This window comes from Daphnia magna, linkage group LG9 (genome assembly GCF_020631705.1).
Source record: "Daphnia magna isolate NIES linkage group LG9, ASM2063170v1.1, whole genome shotgun sequence".
In the NCBI taxonomy this organism is placed as follows: Eukaryota; Metazoa; Arthropoda; class Branchiopoda; order Diplostraca; family Daphniidae; genus Daphnia; species Daphnia magna.
In genome coordinates this window covers 1,832,220-1,859,359 of record NC_059190.1, presented here as the reverse complement: position 1 = coordinate 1,859,359, position 27,140 = coordinate 1,832,220, and the positions used below count along the sequence as shown (strand labels likewise).

General features: G+C 39.4%; 9 protein-coding genes across 12 annotated transcripts; 4 read left to right on the top strand and 5 right to left on the bottom strand.

Moving 5' to 3' along the window:
• Window positions 1–615: 615 nt before the first annotated feature.
• Window positions 616–6,168, bottom strand: LOC116930836 (golgin subfamily A member 4). The gene is given in 15 exon segments (XM_032938234.2): window positions 616–2,992; window positions 3,082–3,320; window positions 3,388–3,556; window positions 3,615–3,730; window positions 3,800–3,903; window positions 3,971–3,992; window positions 3,994–4,170; window positions 4,247–4,392; window positions 4,460–4,610; window positions 4,671–4,826; window positions 4,892–4,915; window positions 4,917–5,090; window positions 5,153–5,434; window positions 5,699–5,803; window positions 6,006–6,168. Coding segments are annotated over 15 exon segments (4,155 nt in total). The 5' UTR covers window positions 6,096–6,168; the 3' UTR covers window positions 616–792.
• A 221-nt stretch (window positions 6,169–6,389) lies between these two features.
• On the top strand, window positions 6,390–7,261 carry LOC116930898 (trafficking protein particle complex subunit 6b). Its single transcript, XM_032938340.2, has 4 exons — window positions 6,390–6,615; window positions 6,675–6,736; window positions 6,798–6,999; window positions 7,064–7,261. Exons 1-4 carry the CDS (start codon window positions 6,529–6,531, stop codon window positions 7,187–7,189), a joined length of 477 nt encoding a protein of 158 aa, XP_032794231.1. The 5' UTR covers window positions 6,390–6,528; the 3' UTR covers window positions 7,190–7,261.
• Window positions 7,199–8,389, bottom strand: LOC116930884 (NADH dehydrogenase (ubiquinone) complex I, assembly factor 6). 2 transcript variants are annotated; one of them, XM_032938314.2, is made up of 4 exons: window positions 8,230–8,389; window positions 7,724–8,160; window positions 7,542–7,648; window positions 7,199–7,478 (listed from the first exon to the last, which is right to left on the bottom strand). In XM_032938314.2, the coding sequence occupies exons 1-4, from the start codon at window positions 8,361–8,363 to the stop codon at window positions 7,293–7,295; spliced, it is 864 nt and encodes a 287-aa protein (XP_032794205.2). In that variant the 5' UTR covers window positions 8,364–8,389; the 3' UTR covers window positions 7,199–7,292. The 2 variants fall into 2 exon arrangements, with proteins under 2 accessions (XP_032794205.2, XP_032794204.2); XM_032938313.2 differs by having other exon boundaries at window positions 7,542–8,160.
• Window positions 8,390–8,774: 385 nt separating this feature from the next.
• Window positions 8,775–12,248, top strand: LOC116930852 (alpha-protein kinase 1). The gene is given in 6 exon segments (XM_032938270.2): window positions 8,775–10,342; window positions 10,403–10,581; window positions 10,583–10,765; window positions 10,767–10,833; window positions 10,913–11,089; window positions 11,171–12,248. Coding segments are annotated over 6 exon segments (2,214 nt in total). The 5' UTR covers window positions 8,775–8,994; the 3' UTR covers window positions 11,431–12,248.
• On the bottom strand, window positions 12,235–16,572 carry LOC116930874 (tyrosine aminotransferase). 3 transcript variants are annotated; one of them, XM_032938302.2, is made up of 16 exons: window positions 16,482–16,572; window positions 16,283–16,410; window positions 16,005–16,215; window positions 15,880–15,946; window positions 15,683–15,818; window positions 15,239–15,406; window positions 14,594–14,698; window positions 14,164–14,231; window positions 13,946–14,104; window positions 13,671–13,862; window positions 13,515–13,597; window positions 13,379–13,448; window positions 13,175–13,303; window positions 13,010–13,093; window positions 12,832–12,930; window positions 12,235–12,747 (listed from the first exon to the last, which is right to left on the bottom strand). In XM_032938302.2, the coding sequence occupies exons 5-16, from the start codon at window positions 15,690–15,692 to the stop codon at window positions 12,550–12,552; spliced, it is 1,365 nt and encodes a 454-aa protein (XP_032794193.1). In that variant the 5' UTR covers window positions 15,693–15,818; window positions 15,880–15,946; window positions 16,005–16,215; window positions 16,283–16,410; window positions 16,482–16,572; the 3' UTR covers window positions 12,235–12,549. The 3 variants fall into 3 exon arrangements, with proteins under 3 accessions (XP_032794193.1, XP_045035203.1, XP_045035204.1); XM_045179268.1 differs by lacking the exons at window positions 15,683–15,818; window positions 15,880–15,946; window positions 16,005–16,215; window positions 16,283–16,410; window positions 16,482–16,572 and adding an exon at window positions 15,496–15,594; XM_045179269.1 differs by lacking the exons at window positions 15,683–15,818; window positions 15,880–15,946; window positions 16,005–16,215; window positions 16,283–16,410; window positions 16,482–16,572 and adding an exon at window positions 15,496–15,588 and having other exon boundaries at window positions 15,239–15,402.
• A 1,303-nt stretch (window positions 16,573–17,875) lies between these two features.
• Window positions 17,876–18,774, top strand: LOC116930899 (histone H2A). The gene is given in 4 exon segments (XM_032938341.2): window positions 17,876–18,033; window positions 18,141–18,348; window positions 18,412–18,574; window positions 18,576–18,774. Coding segments are annotated over 4 exon segments (426 nt in total). The 5' UTR covers window positions 17,876–18,011; the 3' UTR covers window positions 18,609–18,774.
• LOC116930871 (serine/threonine-protein kinase grp) lies at window positions 18,762–20,970 on the bottom strand. The gene is made up of 6 exons (XM_032938299.2): window positions 20,679–20,970; window positions 20,481–20,598; window positions 20,196–20,419; window positions 19,614–20,138; window positions 19,106–19,530; window positions 18,762–19,043 (listed from the first exon to the last, which is right to left on the bottom strand). Exons 1-6 carry the CDS (start codon window positions 20,953–20,955, stop codon window positions 18,825–18,827), a joined length of 1,788 nt encoding a protein of 595 aa, XP_032794190.2. The 5' UTR covers window positions 20,956–20,970; the 3' UTR covers window positions 18,762–18,824.
• A 298-nt stretch (window positions 20,971–21,268) lies between these two features.
• Window positions 21,269–24,228, bottom strand: LOC116930865. The gene is made up of 11 exons (XM_032938290.2): window positions 23,867–24,228; window positions 23,643–23,806; window positions 23,363–23,583; window positions 23,189–23,304; window positions 23,063–23,124; window positions 22,299–22,381; window positions 22,120–22,243; window positions 21,944–22,045; window positions 21,736–21,882; window positions 21,560–21,672; window positions 21,269–21,494 (listed from the first exon to the last, which is right to left on the bottom strand). Exons 1-11 carry the CDS (start codon window positions 24,171–24,173, stop codon window positions 21,317–21,319), a joined length of 1,617 nt encoding a protein of 538 aa, XP_032794181.2. The 5' UTR covers window positions 24,174–24,228; the 3' UTR covers window positions 21,269–21,316.
• Window positions 24,229–24,239: 11 nt separating this feature from the next.
• On the top strand, window positions 24,240–26,871 carry LOC116930873 (glycylpeptide N-tetradecanoyltransferase 2). Its single transcript, XM_032938301.2, has 10 exons — window positions 24,240–24,364; window positions 24,430–24,499; window positions 24,636–24,738; window positions 24,800–24,920; window positions 24,986–25,110; window positions 25,179–25,270; window positions 25,333–25,449; window positions 25,511–25,681; window positions 25,760–25,940; window positions 26,148–26,871. Exons 2-10 carry the CDS (start codon window positions 24,435–24,437, stop codon window positions 26,568–26,570), a joined length of 1,398 nt encoding a protein of 465 aa, XP_032794192.2. The 5' UTR covers window positions 24,240–24,364; window positions 24,430–24,434; the 3' UTR covers window positions 26,571–26,871.
• The last annotated feature ends 269 nt before the right edge of the window (window positions 26,872–27,140 follow it).

The following is a 27,140-nucleotide window of genomic DNA, read 5'->3' as shown; positions in this document are numbered from 1 at the left end:
CCACTGCCAACCCCGTTACTACTGCTGCTACTTTCCGCGTTCGAGGTTTTACCGAGTTCGATTATTCGCCTCAACTCGGTTGCTTCCACCCTAATGTTTGCAAAACCATAAGAGCCATGACGATTGACATGTAAGAGGAATAATTGTTATGATTTAAACTGACTGATGTTGATGGCGGACGATGTCGAGTTCTTTTTGTAGATTTGCGATTTGCTGCTGAAGTAATTCTTTGGCGTCATGACCCTATAATGGTGGAATAATTCATCATAGGTAAATCTTTTCCTGTGAGTCACCAAATTCAAAAAGTACCTTAAGTTCATTTTGGTTTAATTCTGCTTGCATCAAGTTGTTGATCTTAGCTTCACTCATGACTTCCTTGGCTGGGCAGGCAACTTCGACGTCTTTTGATGCAGTTGCCTCGGTTGTTTTGGTTGCAGAAAGAAGCTTACGCGTATCCGCTAATTGCACTTTGAATCGTTTGCACAGGATCTCCAGACGATTTTTTTCCTCCGACAAAGCACTGAGTTCGTCATTTAAGGACTGCAATACAAAAACCACCAAATCAAATTTTAAGTGCTAAGATCACCGTGTTAACTAAGTACAAGTACCTTAATCTGACTTTGCATTAACTCTAGTGAGCCAGTTTTGCTTTTTGCATGTTCGAGCTCCATGTTCAATTTGATATTTTCTGCTTTAAGGGTTTCTTGCTCATTCTCTTTTTGAACAAGTTGATCAGTCGACAACTGTAGTTTCATTTCCAATTCCATGGCACGAGCTGCAACATTTTCGAGTTCATTCACTTTCGTCTTTAACTCCAGTTCCAGAGACTGTGTAGTTACTAATGCATCCCGCAAGTTGTTGAGATGTCTTTTCCATTTCATTGCGGTAGTTCAATTCCATTTCTTGGAGCGTGTCTTCTTTTGAGGCAAGCTGAACCCGTGATTCCTCCTCACTTCGTTTAACAGCGCTCAGTTGATCGTTTACAGCTTCTAATTTAAGCTGCCATTCTGTTTTGCCAGAGGAAAGCTGGTTCTTGTATTGCTCAGCCAGATTTTCTTTATCAGCCAGCGACTGTTTTAGTACCTCCAGTTGCAATCGTTGTTCCTCAATTAAAGCGTTGGTTTCAGACATTAGTTGACCATTTCGCTCAACTTCGCTCTGTAAATCAATGATGACGCTTTCCTTGACGGCTAAAGAATGGCTTAGCAAATCTAATTGACGTGCTGATTCATTAGTAGTACATTCTAAGGTAGAATGAGTGGTTTTCAGCTCAGCAATTTGCGTTTCCTTGTCATTGAGCAGCTGCTTAGTGGCATTCAATTGGATTTCGGCATCAAGTAATTGTTGTTTACCTTCCTCGATAAGTGATTGCATCTGATTCACTACTTCCTCTAATTTTTGAATCTCGTTTGCATTGGTTTCAAATGAAGACTTTACTCCTTGCAATTCCGATCGGGTAATATTCAGCTGATCTGTCAATTCGACTGTTTTTTCTTTCCATTCACTTGAAAGCAAATTAGACTGTAGGAGATTAGCTTTCAAGTCAGCTAATTCTACTTGAGCAGTTTTCAAGGAATCGGACAAGCCTAGATTTGCTTTCTTCAACTCAGAATCTTGAGCGTTTAAGGTTTGATTAGTGTGTTGAAGTTCTTCATGTAACTCAGTGATGCGTTGTTCTTTAACATCCACGATTTCCTTGAGCCGTTGTAACTCTGTTTCACTAGCACGTAAACGACTTTCACTTTCTTCCGCAGCCGATTTTAACGAAGATTCTTCGATTACCCATTTATGCTGTGACTGTTCCAGTTTAAGAATTTCTTCCTCTTTCGCAGCACAGCTGGTTCTGAGCTCAAGCAACTCTGAAAGTGTTTCTTCCATTTTATTGGTTGATTCTTGTACCTTTTCCTCCCATTCAGTTTCTTTTTCCTTGAGGTTGCATTCGGCTTGTTTAATTTTTTCATGTAATTCTGCGATAAGTTGATCCTTGGTTTGATGAATAGTCGATAAATCGGCTTCTACCGCAATTAGCTTTTGACAGATTTCTTCTTTCTCACGCTCAGACTGAGACCTTTCTTCTAGCATTTTGGTGATACGGTTTTCTTGATCTGAGAACGCCGATTTCAGGGTAACAAGCTCAGATTCTCTTGAGGCTATTAAGAGGTCTTTCTCCTGAGTAATACTTTTAAGTTGAGATTCAGATGCAACCAGAAGATCATGCTCTGTTTGTAATTGGATCATCTGGTGATCTTTCGTATCAATCAGCGATCTGGCAGCTGCCAATTCCGACTGTGCGATTTGGCATTGGTTAGTCAACTCATCAACAGTTTGTTGCCATTCACATTGTTTGGCATCCAACGAATCGGTCGCTTCCTTAACCTCAGCTTGCAACTGGAGAATTGACTTCTCCTTCTGTTCAAGTGTGTTTTTCAATTCGGCGACTTCCAACTTTATGGTGTCAAGCAAAGCCAATTCTTCCTTGTTTAGTTTTACTATAGCATTCAGGTCTTCTACTTGAGTTTTCAAGATATCAATTTTTTTTTCATTTTCCGCTAGTTGATCTTGAAGCCGAGAGGCCTGAGCTTGATCGTTTTCTGCTCCCGTTTTCAGAGCTTTAATTTGTTCTTCTAGCTGGAGGACGTAAGAATTTCTGGATAGAAGCTCATCTTTGGCGTTTTCAAGTTCCAAATTCAATGGTTCGAGTAATTTAGCCTTTTCTAATGCCGAATTTAATTGCACCGACAAAGCATCCATAGAAGAGAGCTGATCTTGCAGACTGTTGATCTGGCTTGTAAGATCTGTGATATTAAGGTCTTTACTGTTCAGAACATCTTGTAATTTTTGATGAGCTGCGGTGTGATGCGATATCTCGGATTCTTTATCTCGCAAAAGAGCGCGAAGCTGATCAATTTGATTCTTGGCTGAAGATTCCATATCTTCGTTTGCTGCTTGAAGAAGTTCTTCGTGTTGTTGTTGAATTTTTTCCAATTCCTTTCTAAATCCCCATGGAAAAAAAAAATACAAACAAAATGCAAGTTATAGGCTTTTCGCACACGTCATAGGTAGGTATATGAAGCACGTTACCTATGTTGCTGCTTTAGATCTAGGATTGCTGTATCGATTGCATTTTGATGACGTTCTTTCTGTTCTTCTATAAGCTGCTCGCTTTGCAAATTCACAGAATGGAGTTCCTCTAAATGTCTCTGTCGGTTGTCCTCTATCTGCTGAACCCAAGATCGCCGCTCTTCTAAGCCCTCTTCTCGAACCTTTTCCACTAGTTTATCTTTAGCTTCTATTTCGCGTTTTAGTTTCGTAATTTCATCCTGTTTGATATTTGGAAAATAATAAGATTAACGCAAAAAAAGGTTGAAATATTTAAACTGAAACAACCTGAAGTCCCTGTTGATTGTTCTGTTCACGTGAAACAAGTGAAGCACAATACAATTCTTTTTCTTCTAGGGCCAAAGCTTTTTCTTCTTGCATTTCAACCAATCTTGAACGATAATGCTCTTCGGTTTGACGTAGCGTTCTTGCGTGGTTTTCTACCTCATCATTTAATCTAGCAATGATATTACGGGTTAAACTTATGGAATCCGATTAGTCATATTTAGCTAAACCTTTTCTGCATGATAGCTTCCCAATGCGCATCTCTCTCCTGCTTCAAATTTTCCAAACGTTGTGTCATGTCTTCCTCCATAAGTTTGAGCGCCTCAGTCTTACCACGTGAAAGTTCCTTTTAAAATGCAAAAAAATTGCTGAGTCTCTTTCCTGATTCTTTTTCTACTTTTTCTGCACATTCTACCTTCAGCAGCTTTTGTTTTTCCATCTCAATGATTGTTTCTGTCTCTTCCAACTGCTTTGCAGTCTGTCCTTTGATGGTCTCAATTTCGGTTTCCATTTGAGTAACTAAACAGATGATTTTAAAAATAAAATAAAATCCTTAATACAATAGATAACAATAAAAGTAACCAACCCTTATTATGAAGTTGATCACGCTTCGCTGCGCAGTCGAACCATTTTTTCTTCTTGCTCGAGAAGTTCAGCATGAACTTTCTGCTTAGTCTCAGCAGACGCTAATGCAGCCTCTTGCTCTTGACGTCGCAGAGTTTCAATTTCTGTTCGGGCCATGTTTAAACTTTCTGTAAGTTGAGCTAGTTGATCACGGTGCATTTTCTGTAAATAAGGTCGTGTTTTATAAATATCATTTATTTATAGAAAATCATTCCGGAGAATGCTCCGATTCTGTTACCTGGATGTTTTCGGCTTCTTCACTTTTCTGGGCTTCTGTTTGCTTTAAAATTTTATTTTCCGCCTGCAGCTCACTATTACGTTCGATGTGATGTTTAATGTTCTCTTTGCATTTCATAAGGAGCGACTCAAAGCGATGAAGTTTTTCTGAAAAATATTGCATCAGATCATTTTGCTGATGGGACACTGCCCTACTTGTAATGGGAGAAATTACCTTTCAGCTGCTGAACTTCACCTTCTGTAATATGGCCTTCTTTCGAATCCTTGTCGGTTTCGTCAGACGATTTCCTGCTACTTTCGGCATTGTTGAAATCTATTAATGTTCCGTCGGATGCAGAAGACATCGGGGAAGCCAAGAGCTTGACCTGGGTATCACGTACAGTAATAACACTAATTCAAAAATCTGGGTAATTCTTCCACACTACTTTCGTTTGCAGAACAGTGATCAAGTTGTCCTTTTCTTCCAAGTCCGATCTTAAGATCTCTTCCAAATGAGCTTTGGCTTGTTGTTCTAGAACGCATTGTTCTTTAAGTTCCGATATCCTTCGCAGACTCCGATCTTGTGTCTCCGTTAGTACGTGCTGAACATAGCAGTTTTGTTTGAAAACAGTCTATCATAAGGGGAAATAAAATTCAATACTCTTACCTTAACCTTCTCTCTGTCTCGTTCCAGCTTCCTTGTAGTGCCGCGCCAAGTCAGAGTAGCGGCCCTTATACTTGTGATAGCGTACCCTCATTTTCTGATAGGCGTTATAAACGTGCTCCTTGGATATTCGATCAACAGCATGCTGTCCACTTTGGCTGGCAGAATCATCAAATTCACTGACATTAGACTCTAGATCAGACTGAAAAGAAATTTGAATAGATTGGACTTCTTTGCTGTTGCGTTTTACTAAGGGGATTGTACTTGGAATTGATATGGATGATAAGTAGAATCTGACGTTCCAGGAAGAAACGAAACATCACTGAAAACAGAACTAAGTGAAGACTGGCGGGATAGCCGACCGAAGTGGCTAGAAGGTTGGGGAGTGCTGGTAATCATTTCTCGTTTAGGTTCATTTAAATTGACAGGTTGGAAATTTTCTTCTTTCGTTGCACCTGCTGGTGATGAAGGTCGACTGTCTCCATCAGCTATGCTAAATGCGCTTGATGCCGTTTCTGCTGAATCTTCGGCAATATCAACTAAAGTCTTGTACAAACGATTCATCGATAAGTCAATTCGTCTTTGATAATCACTTTACTACAAAAAGCTTAAATATAGGAAGCATATGCAGAAGCAATGGGTAACTAAGAAAGCAACAAACAGAATATATTTAAAAATATTTTTTTTTACTGGAAGTCACCTTAATAATATAAAAAAGTCTATAATATAAAATTCCAAGACTTAAAAAGGCATGCATCTGACTTTAATTTCTGAGAAGGGAACCCCTAGCTAATTAAAGGACCAAATTACCTCTGGCATTCTTTTGATTGTTGATTCACCATTGCCTAGGCTGTTAAGGCTCTGGTGGGTTTCTGTGACATCACCATTTTGTGCATCCCGAGTGAAAGGAGAATACTGAAGATTATGAACACAAAAAGGGTAAAAGCAGAAAGCAGCATGATTAAAAGCCTTGTTGACCATGCCCCACAACCATGAAAAAATGCCTTAACCAGCAAACCCACCATCAACACTTAAACCGGAACGAATTGGATTGATAATCAAACGATGGTAGCCGAAACTCTTGTACACACGTGAATAACATATTTAAAACTATTACCTGAGAAAGATGCTGTTGCACAGAAGTGGGCAATCGTAGCGGAGATTGCTTAACTTCCTCAGCTATTTTATCCTTTAATTTTTTGAACATTATGGAAGAAATAGAAACAAGACTTTCCACCTGTCAAAATTTGTTATGACGTCATCGCCATTATTATACCGGTGCTGCGCTCAAACGGTATTTACCATACGAAATTTCAAGGAAGCTTTTTTAAAATGCTGTTACCCAAGGATTTATGTTTAATGCACAAGTAATGTCTATGTTTATCGAAAAACTTATTTTACAAAAAAGAATCTTGTTTCTTGATCTGATCGTGATTAGTGAATCGTGAATTCGTGAATTCGTGATTGTTGACTTGAATCTGGGGCAGCTTTAGTTTTTTCGCATTTGTAGTCGTCTGCTAACAAACTGTTTACATTAAAAAGCTGTTTTCGACGCGAATAAGTTAGTCCATTATTTTAACCGAATTATTGGGTGTTCAATTGTTTGTCTTGTACTGAGTTGATTTTATATCGTGTTAAAAATGGCTGATGATGCGTTGTTTGATTTTCTACATATGGAAATCGTCAGTCATGTAACAAAATCCGATCCTGGTCTACTTCAAGATGGAGTAAGTTTTGTTTTGATAAATATAGGATATTCAGTGCAATTAAAGTAGCAAATTTATAGGATGAAGCCATGTCCAAATTAGAACAAATTGGTTATTCCACTGGTTATCGATTCATAGAAAGGCAATCAATGAAACAGATTTGTTTGTGGCACATTTCCTAACCAGCATAAATGTTTCTTTAGGCTAACCAAGGATTTATCAAGGTTCAAGGATGAGTTAGAGGTGATGAAAGCCATTTGTAAGGACTTTTGGAGTGCCGTTTTTAAAAAGCAAGTTGACAACCTTAGAACTAATCATCAAGGAGTATATGTGCTCCAAGACAACAAGTTCAGGTTCCTTGCATCAATATCTAACAGCAGGCAGTATCTAGAGTTAGCACCAAAGGTAATATATCATTGTGGCCTTTTAGGATGGTAACCACTACATTTGCCTTTCCTATAATTCTCAGTATTTAGTTTTTACTTGTGGTTTGCTGAGAGGTGCTTTGGCTTCCTTAGGACTTACCTGCATTGTAACTGCTGAAGTGACAACAATGCCAGCTTGCAAGTTCCAAGTCCATCTTCAAAGAGCTTAATCAACTGAATTGATTTCACACTTCTTTTTTTTATTTTTTATCTTGTTTAATAAATCATATACACAACAAGAAGGCTGAAAATGTAGGGGAAAAAACTTAAATACTATATTTTACCCCTGAACTTATTCCACCACATTTTCCAAGGAAGAAGAGGGTTCCGCTGAGATAGTCGCGAATCGAAAACATTAAAATCCACTTTCCTCAATTGCTCTAGGTACGAAACTACGCTTAGTAATGGTATTAGCGCCAGTCTAGCCTCTGAACTCATTTTTGGCATTATTGTTTTGGCCTAAAATAAAAAGAAGAATTTACAATTTAAACCTTAGGTAAAAATAAATAATAATCCAGTTACCTTCTCAATGTGAGCATTGGCTGAACTTGCTACATCAAATATTAAATCTTTCATTCTTTTATCATCAATTCCTTTCAGGATGTCATTTTGTGAAACTTTATGTTGCACTAAAAAGTCAATTGGTACATAGACTTGTTGTCTTCTTGAGTTGTAGGGAATTGCTCGTAGGAATGTCACTATACCTTGAGCTCTTCCAATATGACTAGCTGCATGATCACTCTCAATTGTTCGGACATTTAGGGATTCCAGCGTAAGGTAGAGGATAGAAGAAGCAGAATGCTCTGCATAATCCTCTAAATTTGAGAGAGATTGAAAAGATTTGGAAGACAAGTGGTTTTCACGACTTGAGATCAATCTCTGGAACCACCTTTTGGACAGTTTATGTTGGCGAACAGCTTCATGAAGCTGCAGAGCAACTAGCTGTGCTGGTGGAGCATCTTGGTATATAGCTTCTAACGTGTCTGACCAGAATTTCATTCTCATTTGGCCAATTAAACCTTGAGAAACTTGATCCTGAACCTGAGCCACGGATACGTTGAAGGCTCTTACGGCGATCGTCGACTGTCGTGGTCCAGGTGGAAGCAGAAGAGTGGCTATGAAATTTTCATAATCGTGTTTCCTACACAAAACACAGCATTTTGTAATAATGTTTTACTTTCGATTTTACGTTATGTTGAACCAAATTTACCTTACTAGTTCCTGGCAATAGAGAAAGCTATTTTTTGAGTTCTGTACATTTGAGGAGAGCTTTTTCGCATCGGCGAAGAAGAAACGTACTTTGTAAACATTGCGCCCGGTTGAAGGATAACAGAGAATCGCCATTGGATTGGTTTATGTTAAGAACGCCCTCTCTATGCAAAAAAAAAAAGCATTTTCCATTGCTGTCATACAAATTAGTTTCATTAGATGACAATCCTAAAATATTTAAACATAAGGCCATATGTAATATGCTCGTGAAATGGAAAAAAAAAAACACAAGGAAGGAATTATTTTAACAGTCGTTGATTTTCAGTGTCTGATTTGCTCTTCTTTGACCCTGCATTATTTAGGTCATGATATTACACAAAACGATTGTCAATGTTAAACTGTTTATTAAATTGGTGGGTGGTAACTAAAATAATGAATTTACTTTTAAAATTCTGTCTAGTTTTCAGTAGTATTTATAATTTGCAGTATAAAGAAGAGAGAAAATGTAATTAGCTCATATCAATGCAAATTCAAAAATATCTGGCAACCGTATATCGTTCAGCTCCCTATACTGCTGTCTGATGTCGGTTTTATTGCATTTATTCTGAGGAATTCGGTCGATTCGTTAGCTTATATTCGATGCATTTCTACAACGTTGAGCAGTTGAAGTAAAGGAAACTATTTTTGAAATTTGTGTTGACGTCGCTTGAGAGTTTTAAATAAATTTGGACCCGCGGACGGTCGGGCCCTACCGACAAGAAGAGAAATGGTGCGCAAGGAGGAGATAGTCGTTTGGTTCTCGCGTCAGCCCAGCCACCAACGGTTGGATGTCCTCTGCACTTTGGCCTCTATCTGTCTACCACTTGAGCTACGATTTCTCAACACATGCGTTGACTTCCTGGCCAGGAACAAAACACCCTCAGCCAGAGATGCAGAAATTCTTTCTGCCCTGGAAAAGAACTGCCTGCAGTTAAATGAAGTTGACCTGCATGATGAAGGATCCCGCAGGAAGCTCATCTTGGCCCTCACTTTGCTCCACGCTGGTAACAGGATTGTAGCTCACACCATTTATAGGATTCTGTGTAGCACCTGCTCAGATTTGAAAATGTTTGGACCAGAGATCACCATTGAGTCCAGTTTGGAACTAAATCTGATTTTTACAATGGCTCTACATCACCCTAGTTTCACTTTTGAGGAAAAGGTTAAACTTGGAGATATGTACCTATGCATGCAATCTCGCTTACCTGGGCTCAGGCCACCCTCTGACAGTGCATCTCCTGTCCCCACATCAACCCCTAGCCCGCAGCCTCAAAGCAGCCCCCCAGACATCTCAGAACGATCTCTTAATAATGGCTCAAACAGCAGTAGCAGCAGCAGCAGTAGCCATAACAGTACCAATAGCAATACTAGAATTAAGACTGTTCAGAACGATCGGTCTACAATTCGCCGCAATCGAAACAGCCCAAAGTCAAACGGATCTGGCCTGATGGATTCTGTCACTAACCAACTGAAAGAACAGCTGGGTAAAGATCGCCTACCCAAAAATTGGAGACAGTTCGAGAATGTTTCTTTTACCGAGCTTATGAGTTATAGCGACCAGGATTTCATTAGTTGTGGACTCAGTTTGAACTTCATTAGCCAGTTACGAAAGGTGCTAAATCAGTGCCACCACAAGCCGAACGGGCTGGCGATTTCTAATGAAGAGACCAAAGTGGCTCAGCAAGTCGCCAACAGCAAATCTGCGACATCGACAGCAACGCGACCGAGTCTGGTGAAAACCTGCATGGGCCCACCTAACGTTCAGCCCGCCTTCAACAACAGCCAGCGAATCACTACAGCAGCAATAGAGAACCAACCGTCACCGCAGCAGCATTATCAGCAGCAACAACATTATCAACAGCAGCAGCAGCAGCATCATCAACAACAAAATCATCAACAGCAGTTGCAGCAAGATTCGTTAACCAATCGTGCAGGGTCATCATCAAGCAGTGGTAGCAGTAGTTTAGAAACTTGCAGCCCTCCGAGCAGCCCAACGGACTCGAGTAGCACTGCTCCTAGAGATAATAATCGAAAACACTATCCAGTTCCACAGACTGTGATGGTTCTCAATCCAGGTAATTTAACAGGAATAATATTGAATGTCGATCAGCTTGTGCATTGTTTTCTTCAACTAGGAACAAGACCACAGACTCGTCTGCCCTCTTCGGGTACGGTAGCTAACCCGCCTTTGCGTGGTGCCAACAACATTGGCTTTCCGCGGCCAATGGGCGCTACTAGCAATAATTCTGCTGGCCCAATGCGGCAACAGCAACAGCAGCAGCCAATCTCTACGACGACAAGCAGAGCAGCTTCACCAGCCGAGAGAAATGTCTTTTCCCGTCAGTCTTTCTTACGCTGTACAGCCCACCCAGCAGCAGCAAAAGCAGGTCGTCCAACCTTCTTCGGCTCCAGTACAGGCCACGTCTTTCATTGTTGATAGCAGCACTCCTCCGCCTCACCTGGAAGCCCAGGCAGCAGTAGTAGCCCAAACACAGCAGTCCTGCGCAGTCTCCTGCTCCAACATTATCCGTCTACCCGTACCAATATCATCTGCATTTGCCTAACGGTAAATTGGCTGTAGCCGTCTTAAGTAACAACAAATTATGACTCATTTCTGTCAAATATTTCATTCTTGTGTCGCGCAGGAGATGGGACTCCACCTTTTCCGCAGCATCCATTCACTTTTATTTCTGGTCCGCCGCCAAACTCTGCTGGACTTCCCGGCAATGCACGAGCACCAGGTCCACATGACATGATTTATCCACCCCAGTCGTATGTAGTGCAGGGTCAAATCGTCGCTCAACCTCTTGGTTCTCATCACGGTATACAATAATCCCATATGCAACATGCAATAAGGCAAAGAGGAAAAAAATTTTTAATTTTTAACGTTCAAATTCATACAGGGTCCAGTGTCGCTAATGGACGGCCGTCGTTAATGGAAATACCGTACTTACCGCCGGGTGCGTTATTCATGACTCGTTCTGACCAAACCGGTTCCACGGATTATAGTCGACCACCACCTCCTGGTTCACAATCATCCGCTGGCGGCCCTAGCCCAATTCCGGGCAATAATTCTTGTTTTAACTGCGGTGCATCTGGTCATCGTGGAACTCAGTGCCAACAAATTACTTTTGATGAAATAATCAATCCCTCACCTGTCTGATGAGGGAAAATCGTTTCGCATACGACACGTACACAACACATCTACACAACACAAAATCTGGTCATGACAAGTGGGCCAAATGGGTGGGGAACTTCTAAAAAGTCGGCAGATAGATCCCACTGTTTCAAATGATCCCTTCTCTCCTCTTTTTTTTTTTTTTTTTTTATTATTAATTATATTAATGGATTTATTTAAACACAACAATTTCTTCTGAATATGCTGTTCCAGAGAATCTTCAAAGAGAAGGCAACTTGGATGCAGCTTGAGCTTAGGCATTTTTGGATGAAGATTGCTTCGCCCCTAGTTCAAGGATCGTTGCCAAATCGATTCGCTTTATGGACTTTTTTTTTTTTACTTTTTTTTTTTTCTTGTCTACTCACAAAGTCATTACTGATGCATTGAAACGTCATCATTCAAAACAAACAAAAAGCTTCTCACGCTGCTCTAGTTTCGTTTCTCTCCCTTGTAATTCCACAACCCAAGTATGCAGCGAATGTTTGTTTTTTCTGCTGCATTTAAACAACAATTTGTAAATAACATTATTTAAAGGAAACAAAAAAAAAATTATATTTAAAGAGGATGATTAAGGGAGGAAAAGGCCCAATTCTCAATCCGACTTCCCACACACGAAAGTCGGAGTTGTTTCGTTTTTCAGCTCCTACTACCATCCTCTTATTACCCCACATTTCCCCTTTTGCGTGTCATCAAAAAGCAAAAAAAAATTTTATCTTTTTTTCTCAAACATGTTGTTCAAGAGTGTTTTTTTAGGTCTGTCATATTTAAATGAAAATAAATACACGGAAGTTTAGTCTTAAAAATTGTATTGGCTTTTCATTTCGTAACATGTACATAGTCGACAAGGGTATAAAATAGTAGCTATTATTATTATTTAAAACCTTAATATCTCGTGAAACTGAATCGTTTTTTCTTACGTTTCTTAAAGGAAATAACACTGTCCTAGCGACGGATAGCTGTTATTTTTCCGCAACCGTGTAAAAATTGTACCGGGCGAGAAAGAACGGCAAAAAATTCTGGTTTCTCCAACACGATACAGAAACGCCTACTGGTAGGGACTACTGATTAAAAATAAGTTCCAAAATCATCTGTTTTTCTCCTGTGTCAAGGCTCTATAACAGTGACGATGCCGTTGTGTAGCTCGTGGTGAATATGGCCATTAGAAAGTGGCTCCTCCTTGCCCAGGGTGAGAGGTGCGACATAGTGAGCGGTGCAAAATTGGCTAATACGATGGCAGGCTTCACGTAATTGCAGTTCAGGCACAGTTAGGACGATGCGGAAGTAATTGGGATAGTCAAAGCACTATCAAATTAATTCAGCATTCGTTAATTCACAATTAAAGACGACAATCAGTAGTAAATCATTGTTTGTTTTTTTAACGCTTACTCTTCCGGGCAGACAAAATACCGACTCCTCTGTAACCATACGTTCCACAAATTGCAAGTCGTTTTCAAACTCGGGGAAATTGGTCATGTCTACACCGACCTGAAAACAGCCGATCAAAAATGTTCACCGTTAAAAATAATTCCAAAAGGAAGATCTAGAGATTTGGTCAGTTTGTTACCATCATGTACATTGCCCCGGAAGGCATGATTGGTCTCATTCCAGGCAAGCCAGACAGCAGTTGATGCGCCAGTCGAGCGTTATCCTGTTGTAGGTCATACTATCATTAGATAACCCGAACCCAACGAAAAAAAAAAAAAGAGAAAACAGTTGGAGTAACACTTGCGTAAACTTGCGCGATAGTTGACTGGAAGAATTCGGGTGGTGTTTGCGTCAAAATACGACTCAGAGCACCTTGTAAAATAGTACTACTACCGATAATCCTTTGGCTTAGACTCTGCAATCCTTTCCTGACCTGACGATAGCAAATAATCCATAATACATTCTACTGTCATTTGTCGGATTAAAAGCATGTAGCTGACTCTAATACCTCCGATGAAAGCGCCTCGTTCCTATCGTGAACAACAATCCAGCCCATTCTCCAGCCAGGTATAAGATATCTATCCATTAGAAAACAAAGAAGTTAAAGTACAGTCAAACGAAAGTAAACAGTGGATAAAGGAAACCTTTTGGTCAGCCCACCGCATGTCAGAATGGGAACTTCATTTGTCAGTGAGGCCAGAGGGTGAAACTCGTGACCCGGAAATACCTGTAGAAATCAAACGAATTTTGTTTGGTGATTTTAAAACAAAATCAAAATGGATCAACGTAATTAGACTTACAAAATAATCGTAAATTTCATCAGCGATGATGGGCACAAAATTACGAGCTGCTACTTGAAGAATGGCATTCAAGTGTGAACGGCTATAGACGGATCCGCATGGATTAGATGGATTGTTAAGGACTATGGCAGCCGTTTGGTCATCAATTTGCGCTTCCAGCTGTTCTAGGTCCACTTCCCAACCGTTCTCGGGCTAAATCGACAAACAAGTTAGGATTTCGCTACGATTCAGTCTAGACAGCATATTGCCAATGACCCTGACGGATGCTGTACAACCTTCAAATCGTAAAACTTGGTTCGAATGCCCAATCCTTCCGCCAATGTACGGTAGAGCGGGAACCCCGGGCGAGGCACAAGGATATTTTGTCCCGGATTTGCCAATACAGAAATGCACAAGTCAAGGGCACAAGAACAGCCAGAACATAAGATTATATCCTAGAATACGAATTGCTATTAAGAAAGAAGTCTCAACGAACAAGGTGAGGTATTTATACCTTAGCTTCAACGGTCGCTCCAGGTACTGAGACATAAGAAGCTACGACATTGCGAGCTTCTTCATAGCCTGGACCATAAATAGAAAGAGAAGGTTATTTATCTAAATGAGATCAATGGGAAACCAATGGACGAGAAAGTTTTTTCAAGACAAGGGGATTTATATATTCTACCCTAGTCTCTCACCCATGTCTACTCCCCTTCGACATAGCTGAGATTCTTTTGATTTCTTTTGACCTGATGACCTCAATCGATATCCGACCCCATATCATAGACACGTTGCCAATCAAGTCTTCATTGGCGGGCCCAAGCTTTTGAACCAATGAATGCAGGGTACCTCATCTACATATGACGCAACAACCTAACCTAACCTAACTTAAAAGAAATGAGGAGGCCAAGGCCCCAAGACAACTGTTTCGCAATAGCTCTCACCTGTGCTAGGAGCATAGCCGTTGTATTTCATGGAGCGAACACTCTCGACGACGGCCTCGACAATCTCTTCCGACGGGCAAAGGTTTCCAAATATCGTCGGATCACCTGCCGAATGAGCAAAAATAAGACAAAAAAAAAAACAAAACAAGTATGAATAAAACTGTGAAAAGAAAAAAAACCCGGGAAACCAGTTTGAAATAGGACGAAGAATCACTGAGTACGCTCTAGATATTTGCGCAATTTCTACAACGTCAACACCCAAAGCGAAATGCGTAATAACCTCTCACTAACACATTTTTACGAAAAAGAAAAATCATAAGTTTTGGCTAACTTCCCAGAGGGCAAGACATGGCAAGGACGGGCAAAACCAAACGTACCTTTAACGTTATTTGAATAGATTTTAATGGCAGAAAAAAAAGAGAAAAGGGGGAGGATCATATAGAACCTTGAACCGTTACAGAAATTATTTTGTTACGAGAAATTTGCATGGTTTTTGGTGCTATGCCAGAGCCGCCGGCATCCTTTTTTTGTTTTTACAACCAGAAGGCTAACAATGTTCGCTTTCGGAAACAACTGCGCAGTAGACGCGCAAATCATCAGGTGTTAAAAAAAAAGGGGGATGTCAATAATAAGAAAAATACTCACCAATGGATAAGGCGATCATGGGTTTCTCAGGGTTGGGCGTCAATTTCATCGATTCGACCACCGTCCGGATTGGGTTAAAAGTGTTTCTGGCAAGGTCAGAAGCTGTCACAGACCAACTCCGTCGCGACTTCATGTTGACGGATGCAAAACTAAAACACCTGGAGCTAACTAGAAAATAAAAGATTCAAAATGACACACGTCACTAAACGTAAAGAATGCAAAATTTCACAAGTGTTTAATTCAAACAAGTCCAAAACCTTAAAAACAGAGATTTGAACGCGCACAAAAAGGTGCCCTCCGACGATCAACAGCGAGTATACAACATGCGACACAGTACAGATTGCTATATACTACCAGAAAAAGTGAAAAAAATTGAATAAATTCTACGCAAACGGGGACCGACTCCAGAATCTACCTGGAGATTGGTCGAGAAGTAAACTTTACCTGCTCTCATTGGTGGATTCTTTATGGGCTTGCCCGCGTTTTCCTTGGGGGCCGTGGTCAGCGTTTTTCTCCCGCAGGGGCCTCAAATTTTTTTCCTTTTTGTTTCCACCACCTAACCTTTTTAAATCTCGTTCACCTATGTCGACAAAAGGTAGACATAAAAAAGGTAGAGAGCAAAAAATGTTATAGAAACATACCTTTTTAGTTTCAAGTTTGATATTTCCGTCTGCAATAGTTGCCTTGGTAATGTGTGCTGCTGAAAAGCTGAAATTAATTTTTCAAAGTTAACCCGGTGTCACTTATAACCAAAAACGTAAGGTACCTGTTTTTTCTTAGGTCCGTTTTATTCAAAGTTGTTTGTTAGAATACACCTAGATGTGCAATGAAGAAGCCTTCGACTACGTTGTTTGAGGGGGGAAATCACAGTTGGCAAGACGATTAGAGAAAGCGAGATGGAAAACAGGTTTAGTTATTCCGCAAGGGAAAACAAAATATCAGGTCTGATATTCTGGAGATTCCGCTTTGGGACGGAACTGAATGTCAACAAAATTCATGCATGCATTGATTAATCTGTTGAAATAAAAATATATCAAAACACACCTTTGGGGGACAGTTGGGTGGCATTGAAACCAGTACAGAATCAAGAAGGTGCGAAATCGAATCGGAACTAAAATGACACATTAATAATCGAATATCCTTCATGGAGAAAAATGAAAATGTAACAGGACCTAATTCCACGAATAAAGAATTGAAATATGTTAGTTGAATTATTTCTAAGGCGAATTCGTGACCAATTTACCATCAATAAGCTCTTGGGCAGATTGTGTACCTGCCCCCATCCACGTCCTTGATGGCGCAACAGTAGAAAATTACAGGTAGAAAATCTATAACCAGAAGTGATCATCCCAGACTCTTCTTTGAAGGTCAAAATAATAAAGGCCAAAAATATAGCCTTTATTTTTTCTTAATTTAAACTCTTATTTTATAAATCCCCTTTTGGTTATGCCGACATTGGCCTTCCTAACCGTCACGTAAGTCTGTGGTGCCACTCTAAGAAGAGCGTCCAAACTAGAAAAACCACTCGTTCCATGTAAGGTGGAATAAATACGAACTCTTCACTGTTGCTGTAAACAGCTATGCTGTTGCCAAGTCCTCTAGTCTGTGATGTAAGAAATGATTTGTGTACTACCTGACATTCCACAAGGTCTCGTTCAACGGGTACGTCTATGCCTCTACAGATCGAAAGATATTTTTTTGCCAGAAATAGGCCTTGAACGAAAAAGGCGGATCCTTTGCAAGCTCCGTTTTGTTATTTCCGCAGTGTTTCCAATTGAACAAATCGTCCCTTTATGCAAATTCCTCATGTTACCTTTACAAAATTTAAAGCCAAAATGCGTCTGACTTTGAAAAACCTGTTGTCTTTTTCCTTTCAGATTTCGTAGCTCACGTAAAATAACAACTAGAAAAAGTCACAGACAAGTCTCTCCTTCCCTTACAAGTCTGATAATTTGGCACAAAATATCTTAATTTTCTTAAACGAACCACCTAGATTTCAAGTTGGTTCGTGAACAACATGTGGTAAACGTTTATGGTACAGATCGGTAGTTCTTCGTTGTGAAAGTGATCAAAGCAATGTTCAACTTCGAACACATAACGTAATTAGTCGACGAACATTAATCGTCATGACATTTCAATCAGCTACGAAAAAGCCCACGTGTTGTTAGCAACGTACTTACCACTTTCGTTTTTCTTGAAGGCCGATATTTTTTAACAAGGCACGTCCTGTGCACGTAGGGGAAAGACACAACAACATACTGAAAACAGTATTATAAGTTTGGGTTTGGTACTTTCAGTCCCAAAACAAAAATACTACTGATTTTCTAGCTGGTTAATAGATCACAAACATGCATTTGGTGTCGATGTTTTTTATGTCCACAACGTGTGTGGTGTTTCTATCTTTTACGTGCTTGAGCCCTAGGCCAAAAATGTTTGCCATTCTTGTTTTATCTCAGAAAAGTATGACAATAATAAATGTAAATATTACCTTATGATATAAAATGATTTCTTACAAAATCTTAGTATGTTTTTCTTTCTCAAAGTTACAAAATCGTATGTTTTTGTTTGTAGCTTTCGCGCCACGAAAAAAGAAATCGATTTGCAGATGGCGTTCTAGTTGATATAGGGGTGGGGGGACTAGGGAGAGTCGATGTAATAAAGGAAAACGGTTGGTTCGACGTCATTTCCGGAAGGTTTGTCGACTAGCTAGGGCACTGAATTCATCTTTGATTCTTACCGTTTGGACTTCTCGTTTTACCTTAAACTTCAAACAATGTCTGGCCGTGGAAAGGGAGGTAAAGAAAAACCACGTTTCATTGTCTTGTATTGGTTAGAACACCACCTTGTTAAACCGACCAATTTTTGTTGAGTAAGTTGAATGAAAACTAACATTTTTTCACAGGTAAAGTTAAGGCTAAGGCCAAGTCCCGCTCTAGCCGTGCTGGACTTCAGTTTCCTGTTGGTCGTATTCATCGTATGCTTCGCAAAGGCAATTATGCCGAACGTGTGGGTGCTGGTGCCCCTGTCTACCTAGCTGCTGTGATGGAGTATCTAGCTGCTGAAGTACTTGAGTTGGCAGGAAATGCAGCAAGAGATAACAAGAAAACTAGGTACAAAACGTGTTTCAGTAATTCTGTAATGATAGCTCAATTTATTGTCATTATTTTCAATAGGATCATTCCAAGACATCTGCAGTTGGCCATCCGTAATGACGAAGAATTGAACAAACTCCTGTCTGGAGTTACCATTGCTCAAGGTGGTGTGTTGCCCAATATTCAGGCTGTTCTCCTCCCTAAGAAAACTGAAACTGCACCTGCTGGAGGATCTAAGGGTGCCTTCAAAAGGAAAGGCCAATTCTCAAGAGTACTAAATTGCGTCTCAAACAGTCCTAAAATTTGATTTTCATCTATAAATGTGTTCCAACCCTCCAGGAATTTTGAATTTCCATTTTACTTGCTTCAGTCTTAATACTTTGATCAAATTCCCCTGTAAGTCCCTTGTCATCCAGAAAAAATAAAAGCAATTTATGCTACAAATCATTCTGTGTAATTCAACATTTATAAAACAACATAATTAAAAAGGTTGTTCAGGGAATGCTATTAGTAGCAGTGGCTATTGACCATGTTACTGGTGCAGAGCACAAGATATCAGCTAATTTATGTTTAATGGCTAGGAAATGCCGTTTGAAATCAAGTCCACAACCTCTCGACAACCGAAAGTCGAGCAACACCATTGTCTGCATATCATAAACTGTTGCTTTGAAAACAAGTTGCATTTTGCGTCTGTCTTGAGTTGATATAGTAACCTGCAAAGGTACAAAATAATTTAAATAATCCGAATAGTCTCGAAGAATTCCAGCTTTCATACCACTCCTGGGGTGTGTATTTTCCAAGTGTAGCCAAGTTTGATTAGTTGTTGGCTCAAATGCTTGATTGCTTCTTCACAGCTGACTTTAGCCACCAAACGAGTCATTCTTTTAACGAGTCTTTGCAGTGGCGAACTCATACTTGAGCCTGAAGCGGTCTGCGTGTTCAGCTGGGAGTTAAGTAGCATATCGTCAATATGAGCGGGTTGAGAGAAGCTAAACACTGCGCCTGGCAGATTATTCGGTTCTTCGTCATCGTTGTTGTCGTTTTGGTGAACCGGTTGGGAACCGGAGAAGAAGCCCAAGCCAGGCTGAGAGTATGACAGACGACTGGCGTCCGACGAAGACGGTAACAAACCGGCGTCCACAGCGTCAGAACATATCCGTTTCGATACAGGTGTATTCTCTTCTGTTCTTAGAGATGTACCTTTGGTTAATAATAAGTCATTAGTTGCATCTCAATTGCATTTCTAAGACATAGCAAAGAAATATAAGAAAGCAAATCCATACTTGAAACTTTAAATATTTTTTGAAACCACTGATGGTTAGTTATTTGTTGAATGCTATAACGCTTCCCTGGCAGAGGCATCAGCACTTTTCGCAATAAAGACAAAGCAAGCGTATCAATCTTTGTCCATGGCAATCGCGTGATCTGACATTCTTTCCATGATGTATATAGGGGACAATCATTAGAAGGGACATCCCAAGGTAATTCTCCAGCTAACATGGCAACAAGGACGACGCCGCAAGACCAAATATCAGCCGGCTCTGCTGCGTACTTGCGACAAAGCACTTCAGGAGCTATGTAAGGCAAAGTTCCACAACGTTTATCCAGAAGTCTTTCACGACCTTGAAATCGAAAGATTGTTGCCATTCCGAAATCAGATATTTTCAAATTATCATTCGCATCCAAAAGCAAATTTTCTGGTTTTATGTCTCTATGAGCCACCCCTCTGCTATGCAAGTAGTTTACACCAGCAATCAATTGTTTGAAATAACGCTGGGCTTCCATTTGAGGCATTCCCACATCAGGCTCTGTAAAACAAATGTCGCAGTTTATCCAAACATATATTACAGATTAAAGCATATTACCTATTCTGTCAAAGAGCTCTCCACCGCTTGCATATTCCAAAAAAATGAATTCAAAATTGCCATTTTCCCTTCTGCCATAAAACCGAATGACATGAGGGTCATTTAACATTCGGTGAACACAAACTTCTTTTTTGACCGTTTCAGCAGCATTGGCATGTTTCTTCAAATCAATTACTTTCATTGCCACTGCTTCTCCGGTTTTTGCATTGACTAGTAGTTTTACTCTAAAAATATAGATATACATTTTTTTTTCATGACTTTTTAAAAAATTAACAATTAACTTACTCCCCAAAAGCTCCTTCACCCAGCGTTTGTATCATATCCCAACCTTCAACAAATTCAATTACACTGTTCTTTCCTTCATACTTTTTACTTTTTTCTTCCATACTTGGATAAATATTTTCTTTGCAATTGATCACAAATGGTGCGAAAGTGACAAACCGTTAAGACACAGATAAACGACAAAAAGACAACACGTTTTACCACTTTTTCCGCGTCTTTTCGGTGGCTTTTTAACACCGTTAAATGAATAGCCACCCACGGATTGAACTGAAGTTGCAGAGATCACACAATTGATTTCATTAACAAAACAGGTGGCATTTTGACTCAAATGTATCGTCGGCTTGTTGTTTGGCTTCTGTTGTTTGCCGCACTTACCGCGTTTTAGGGTGCGTTCGGAAAAGGTGTTGGATACACGGTGCGACAAAAAATTTCCCCCTAATAAATCGCTTTGTTCTCCCGTTTTCGCCTTTTGCGCCATTAATTCAAATGTGATTTGAGGCAAAAAAGAATATTGTAATAAAAATGTTCGCCTAAGTGAAATAAGGGGAGTTAGGGTAAGTATATTAATTTATCATTTAGTAACGGAAGTACATGTAACATGGTAGCCTGATGAACCAACGATGTGAATTTAGATAACCTTTGTTTTCCTACAAAATACTACGGTCTTTCAGTTAACTTGAGTACTAGAACTATGACGAGTTTGTCGAGAAATCATTGTAATTATTTTGCCTAACTGGAATCGGCAGAACGGCTCAAAAAAATGGTCGAATTTGACGTTAACGTAAAGACGATTATATTCCAAAGTGTATTAACTCGGTCACCCTCTTCATTCCGGTTCTTCACATATCATCGTTGCCTGAATCAGAATCATCTTCAAGTGCAGATTTCGCATATCGTTCGACTTCAGAATATACATCTTGAGGGACTTTTTGATGACGTCCTTGGGTTACAGCACCTACCCAACCTAGCTCCAACTCAAAGTGCTTATCCTTGACTTCATCATGGACAATGTAAATTCTATGGGGAAAAAAAACATCCAATTATGATATAATTTAAACAGAGGCAGCACAGAAAAATTTCACATTTTTGCAGCTTCTTTTAGGAGTTCCATGCAGGTCATATCTTTAAGTTTGAGCTTTTCCATCTCTGTTTTTGCAGCCTGTCTTGCTTTGCCCATCGCACATCCAAGATAACCCTACAGTAGTAGATAATTATAAACTTACTACATGGGATGAATAAAAAAAAAATAGTAGCATACAAAAGAAACTCCAGAAGGGTCCACCATAAAAAGTTGAGGGCCATCAACTTCATCATAAGATCCAAGCGCAACAGAACAACCAAACGGCCTTACAGCAGAATACAAAGTGTATGCATGCTTATACATGGCAACACGATCTGCCAAGTACTTCATAAAAAAGTAGGAGATACTGGGATAGTTATCATAATTTTTCACATGTTTATCATACTTTGACAGGAATGTTGCCACCATATTCAGCACGGTAATTTGAGGCTTCTGTCCTGGCAGTTTCCACAATTTGCCTTGAATCCGCTAGTAGACCAGCAACAGCCTACACAGGAGTAAATTAAAAATTAAATTCTACTTTATTTACTTCTTTAAAAATAGCTTGTTTCAGGACTTAACCATTCCAATATGGGTGTCAATGTTAAAAATTCTTCGGTTTGCCCCAGTTTCATATAGTTTAGATGTCACTAGTTTCTCAACAGCAAATACAACACCATCTTTACCTCGTAGGGCTACAGCAGTTCTGTCACAGTAAAGGATGAGTATTTTAGTTGCAAAGAAGAAAGATGTGCCCTTACCCGCTGTTCTCGACGGCCTTTTGAGCATACTCGACCTGGAAAACTCTACCATCGGGAGAAAATTGAGAAGCTGACAAATCGTACTGGAATAAAAAAATGACAGTAAATCGAGGAGAAAGATTTAAATCAATAAATTTTAAGGTGCCTATTACCCCAGTACCAATAGAACTCATCGTGTCGTTGAAAGAATGACTCGTGAAATCGTCAACTCAAGTAAAGTAATGACAAGCGGTTTCAAGCTGTAGCAGACTATATAAAGCGGCTGATGGACTTCATTTGTTTCAGGTTACCGGGCAACGTTTGAATTATTCTGAAATATGAAGTTTTCTCGTGAATGGCGGTCTATTGAATTAACATTGAAGTAACGAACTGAGGTCTTATGATCAAAAACTCACCGAGATGAAAATAGTTAAGTTATAAATTTATTTAAGCATTTTCACAGCACTAGATCTCCCAGCTTTATGACTGCCTTTCCCCCTTAAAAGATCTCTTTGAATAATGAGATTTCTCGCAAATTTTTGCATCTGTTTTCATGATTTTCAATGGTAAAAGAAAACTGTTGCTTCCACTTGTCTAAACTCAGGGGTAGCTGAATCAACCATAAGTTATAATGGTTATATCTGCGACATGATTACATAAGTGTATGTTAAGTAACTGCATTACATATGTGCTTTTCTTGTATATTTTTTAACTTTAGAGTTTATTTTTATACATAAAAATCTTTAAAAAAATATTGACACCCCTATTTCATTTGAACTTCAAACCTTTGCTCTTTGATGGTTCTGATCTGCAGATTGGACAATTTTTAGAATTTCTCGTTTTACACCTAACAAATAGAGAAAAGTAGGTCTTTTGGTTAATGGTATAGTAATAAATTAAAATGCATATACCTTCAGTGGAGCAAAAACAGATTGACGTGTTCCATCTTTCGTTTTGTCGAAGCAATTTTTCGAACTCGTAAACATTACCTCCAACACCAAAATAAAAATGTTTCGCTGCTACGTAACTGATAATTTAAATGGAACTGGTTAGTACGAACGGAATAAAGACGAAATTATAGTTACATGACTCCATTTTTCTTGACCATCTCTTCAAAAATTTGTATTAATTTTCTGTAATTTTCAGGATTGTAAATAGTCTCAGAAGTAAGGATAATATCGTAGCTTTTGAGTTTATGATGTAATGAACCCCAATCACCAGCAAAAAAATTTGTTTTGCTCTTTACATCTGGATTGTTGTTGAGTATCACATTAGGAATGGTGCAAAGGGAAAGCACTTCAGTATTCTAGTTCAGGAATAAATTCTTATGAGAAAAGTAAATAAGTAAAATAATGTATAACATACATAGTCCTGAAAGTGGACTGAATGAGCTCCCTTTCTCAGTGCATGCATGCCGAGGAGCCCTGCTCCACATCCAAGATCAAGGACATCCAACCCGTCAAATTGAACAGATTCTTTGTTCAAGTAATCCAAAAGATCAAGGGTGCACTCCCATATTTTTAATCCACCTAAATTTGTTGCAATGCATCTGAATTTGTGTTATAAAACAATGTGCAATTTTTTTTTACCTTCATACACTCCACTTATAACATCGCTATTCATTTTAATGGCAGTCTTCAAAGATTCAAATTCTCCACTCTTCTGTGAGGTGACAAGCTCTTCAACGTATTTCAAATCAACAAGATGAAAACCACGTACGAGACTCGTGGACGAACAGCTTTCACGATATTTTTTAATTTTCTGAAAATGGTCATTTGATATTTCAATTTCTTGCCCATCTATTTCTTGGAGAGAAGTTTTGCCACTACTGTTTAGGTCGTCAGATATTGTATCCGTTTCATCCTGATTTTCCGACGGGAAATTGAATTTGAACATGTCGATCGGTATACAATATTGGTTTAATTAGTGCAGCAGCAAGGCCAACTGAAAACAATAAGTTGTAGAAGCTTGGTTGCCATAGTCACGGGCGGTGACAAGTCTGCTATTGCCTGTCTCCCTCCCTACTAGTCTCAGTGGGCAGGCCGCACCGTGGGGCTGATCTGTCGTCAATACATTGGAAAAAAACGGTTGTGAATTTACTTTACTTTTTATTCATAAAGAGATATGGCTGACAGCTTGAAATCAAATACAGGAAAAATGAATGCAGATTCATCTAATGGCTGTGGAGATCATTGTGATGGACACCATCATTCTAACGAGGGGTAGGTTTGCTGGTCCACGTTTACATGCTAATGCGACCGTTAATCAACGAAATTACTTTACTCTTTCGTGAAGCATAAAAAAAAAATAGTTTTTTCCATGTGTCCCGTCTGATAATTTAAATTTTTGTGCTCTTAGTGGTGTCAAGTTGAAAGACAAAAAGAAAAAAGGGAAAACTATCAAAAACCATTTATCCAAAGACGATGGAGAAGAAATGATGTTGCCACCTGCTAATCTTCAAGTGAGTTTATTTGACTTGTCAAATGCTGGTGCCATAAATTACCATTTATTGTATTGGATAGGACTTGAAAAAAGCCATGGAGTTGCTTTCGTTGACCCACAGTCAAGGTGCTGTTAAAACGACCGAAGATGCTATGGCTAAGCAGTATGAATTCTGGAGCACTCAACCTGTTCCAAAAATAAGTAAGGTTCACTTACATGATACATTTCAATTTGAATTATGAAGCATTTTTTATTTATTTTTTCAGATGAAGATATTACTGCCAATGAACCTATTGAACAGGATACACCTGCTTCAGAGATTCGTCCTGAACCATATACTTTACCTCAGGGTTTTGTTTGGGATACTTTGTCACTAGACAATCCACAGACAGTAAATACCAATCAATTTATTTATTTTTTACTTTAAACCAACATCATTTCTCTTGTCTGATTTTCAAGTTGCAAGAACTGTATCAGCTTCTCAACGAAAATTACGTAGAAGATGATGACAATATGTTTCGGTTTGATTATTCGGCTGATTTTCTCTTATGGTGGGTTTACATTTTATTTGGCGTGTATAGACGACTTCGTCTATATAAAATTGAATTTGTAGGGCTTTGAAACCGCCTGGTTGGTACCAAGATTGGCACTGTGGTGTTCGTGCAGAGAAATCGGGCAAGCTTTTAGGCTTCATCTCTGCCATTCCAGCGACCATTCGAATATATAACCAGTAAGATTTATCAGTATTCAACATGTACATTCAACTAATATTCAATTTTTCAAATTAAAAGTACCCAGAAAATGGTGGAGATTAATTTTCTATGCGTGCATAAGAAGCTCCGCTCGAAAAGAGTAGCCCCCGTCCTGATTCGCGAGATTACGCGACGCGTTCACCTTAAAGGAATTTTTCAAGCCGTGTACACGGCCGGTGTCGTGTTGCCTAAACCGGTCAGCACGTGCAGGTATTTGCTCTTTAAATTTTCTTATACTTTGAAAAGTCCCCTCATGGTGTGTCTTTTCATCGTGACCCTCAAATGCAGATACTGGCATCGTTCTCTGAACCCCAAAAAGCTGATCGATGTCAAATTTTCGCATCTGGCTCGTAATATGACAATGCAGCGAACACTGAAACTATACCGGTTACCCGAAGAGACGAAAACTCCAGGCTTCCGTACGTTGGAGCTCAAGGACATTGAGCAGGCTTATCGATTGCTCAACACGGTTAGTCTCCAATACTATGGCCGTCTAGTGTTACGCTACCAATGATGACTAACGTTGATAAGTCGTCTAAAGCAATGTAAAAAAAAAAATGGTACTGGTTAAAAGAAGTAGTTTTTCTCAGAAAGGATTGTTTCTGTTCAAACATTGATATTGATTCTTCCCTTCTTTGAACGTGTTTTTTTCTTTTCTTTGGATCCTACCCTTTAGTATTTGAACAAGTTCCACTTGGCTCCGTGTTTTGATGAGGAGGATTTCCGCCACTGGTTCTTCCCTAGGCCAGGCATCGTTGACTGCTACGTGGTGGAGAACAACGGCGTCATCACCGATTTGGTAAGCTATTACACGCTGCCATCGACTGTGATGCACCATCCTGTTCACAAGTCGTTGAAAGCAGCCTACTCGTTCTACAACGCTTCATCGGCGACGCCATGGAACCAGCTGATGAGCGATGCTCTGGTCACGGCTAAAAATGCCGGGTTCGACGTGTTCAACGCTCTTGACCTGATGGAGAACAAGACGTTCTTGGAGCCGCTCAAGTTTGGTATTGGTGATGGCAATTTACATTACTATTTGTACAACTGGCGCTGCCCGGATATGCCCTCGTCTTCGGTCGGTCTTGTCCTTCAGTAACGAACAATTTGACAGGTAGTTGGGGAGGGCACGGGATGACCGAATATTTATGTCGGTAAAAAAGAAAAAAAATAATTATTATTTTTGATTTTTTTTTTTTTTCAAGAATATTTGAAATAGAGGGAACTCCCATTTTCATTTTCCGTTTATATGTTTGTGTGTGATTATGAGCGCTTGTCTCTTCCTGTCGACCCAGAGGTTATTTCCCTTTTTGTACCAACAAAATAACTTTTGTTGAAAAAAACAAAACAAATCATAAGACTTAATAAAAACAAACAGTGTCGACGGAATTTTTACTAAATATTTTGTTTTCTTTTTGCTTTGTATTTAATGAAATCCCTTCTACAACCGTGAATTAGTTGACCAAAATACCCCCAAGCAATCAATGATTAATTAATTCTAGACATAAGGCTCCTGGCAAAGATATGCCCAGGGCCCACCCATTTTCCTGGACGTTAGTTAATTCCTTTTTATTTACCAGTTACTTTTCATTCTGAGATTCTATTCTGTGGTTAACCACCAAAATCCACAGATGTCCGTACTGCAAAATAGTCAGCGTTAAAATAATAG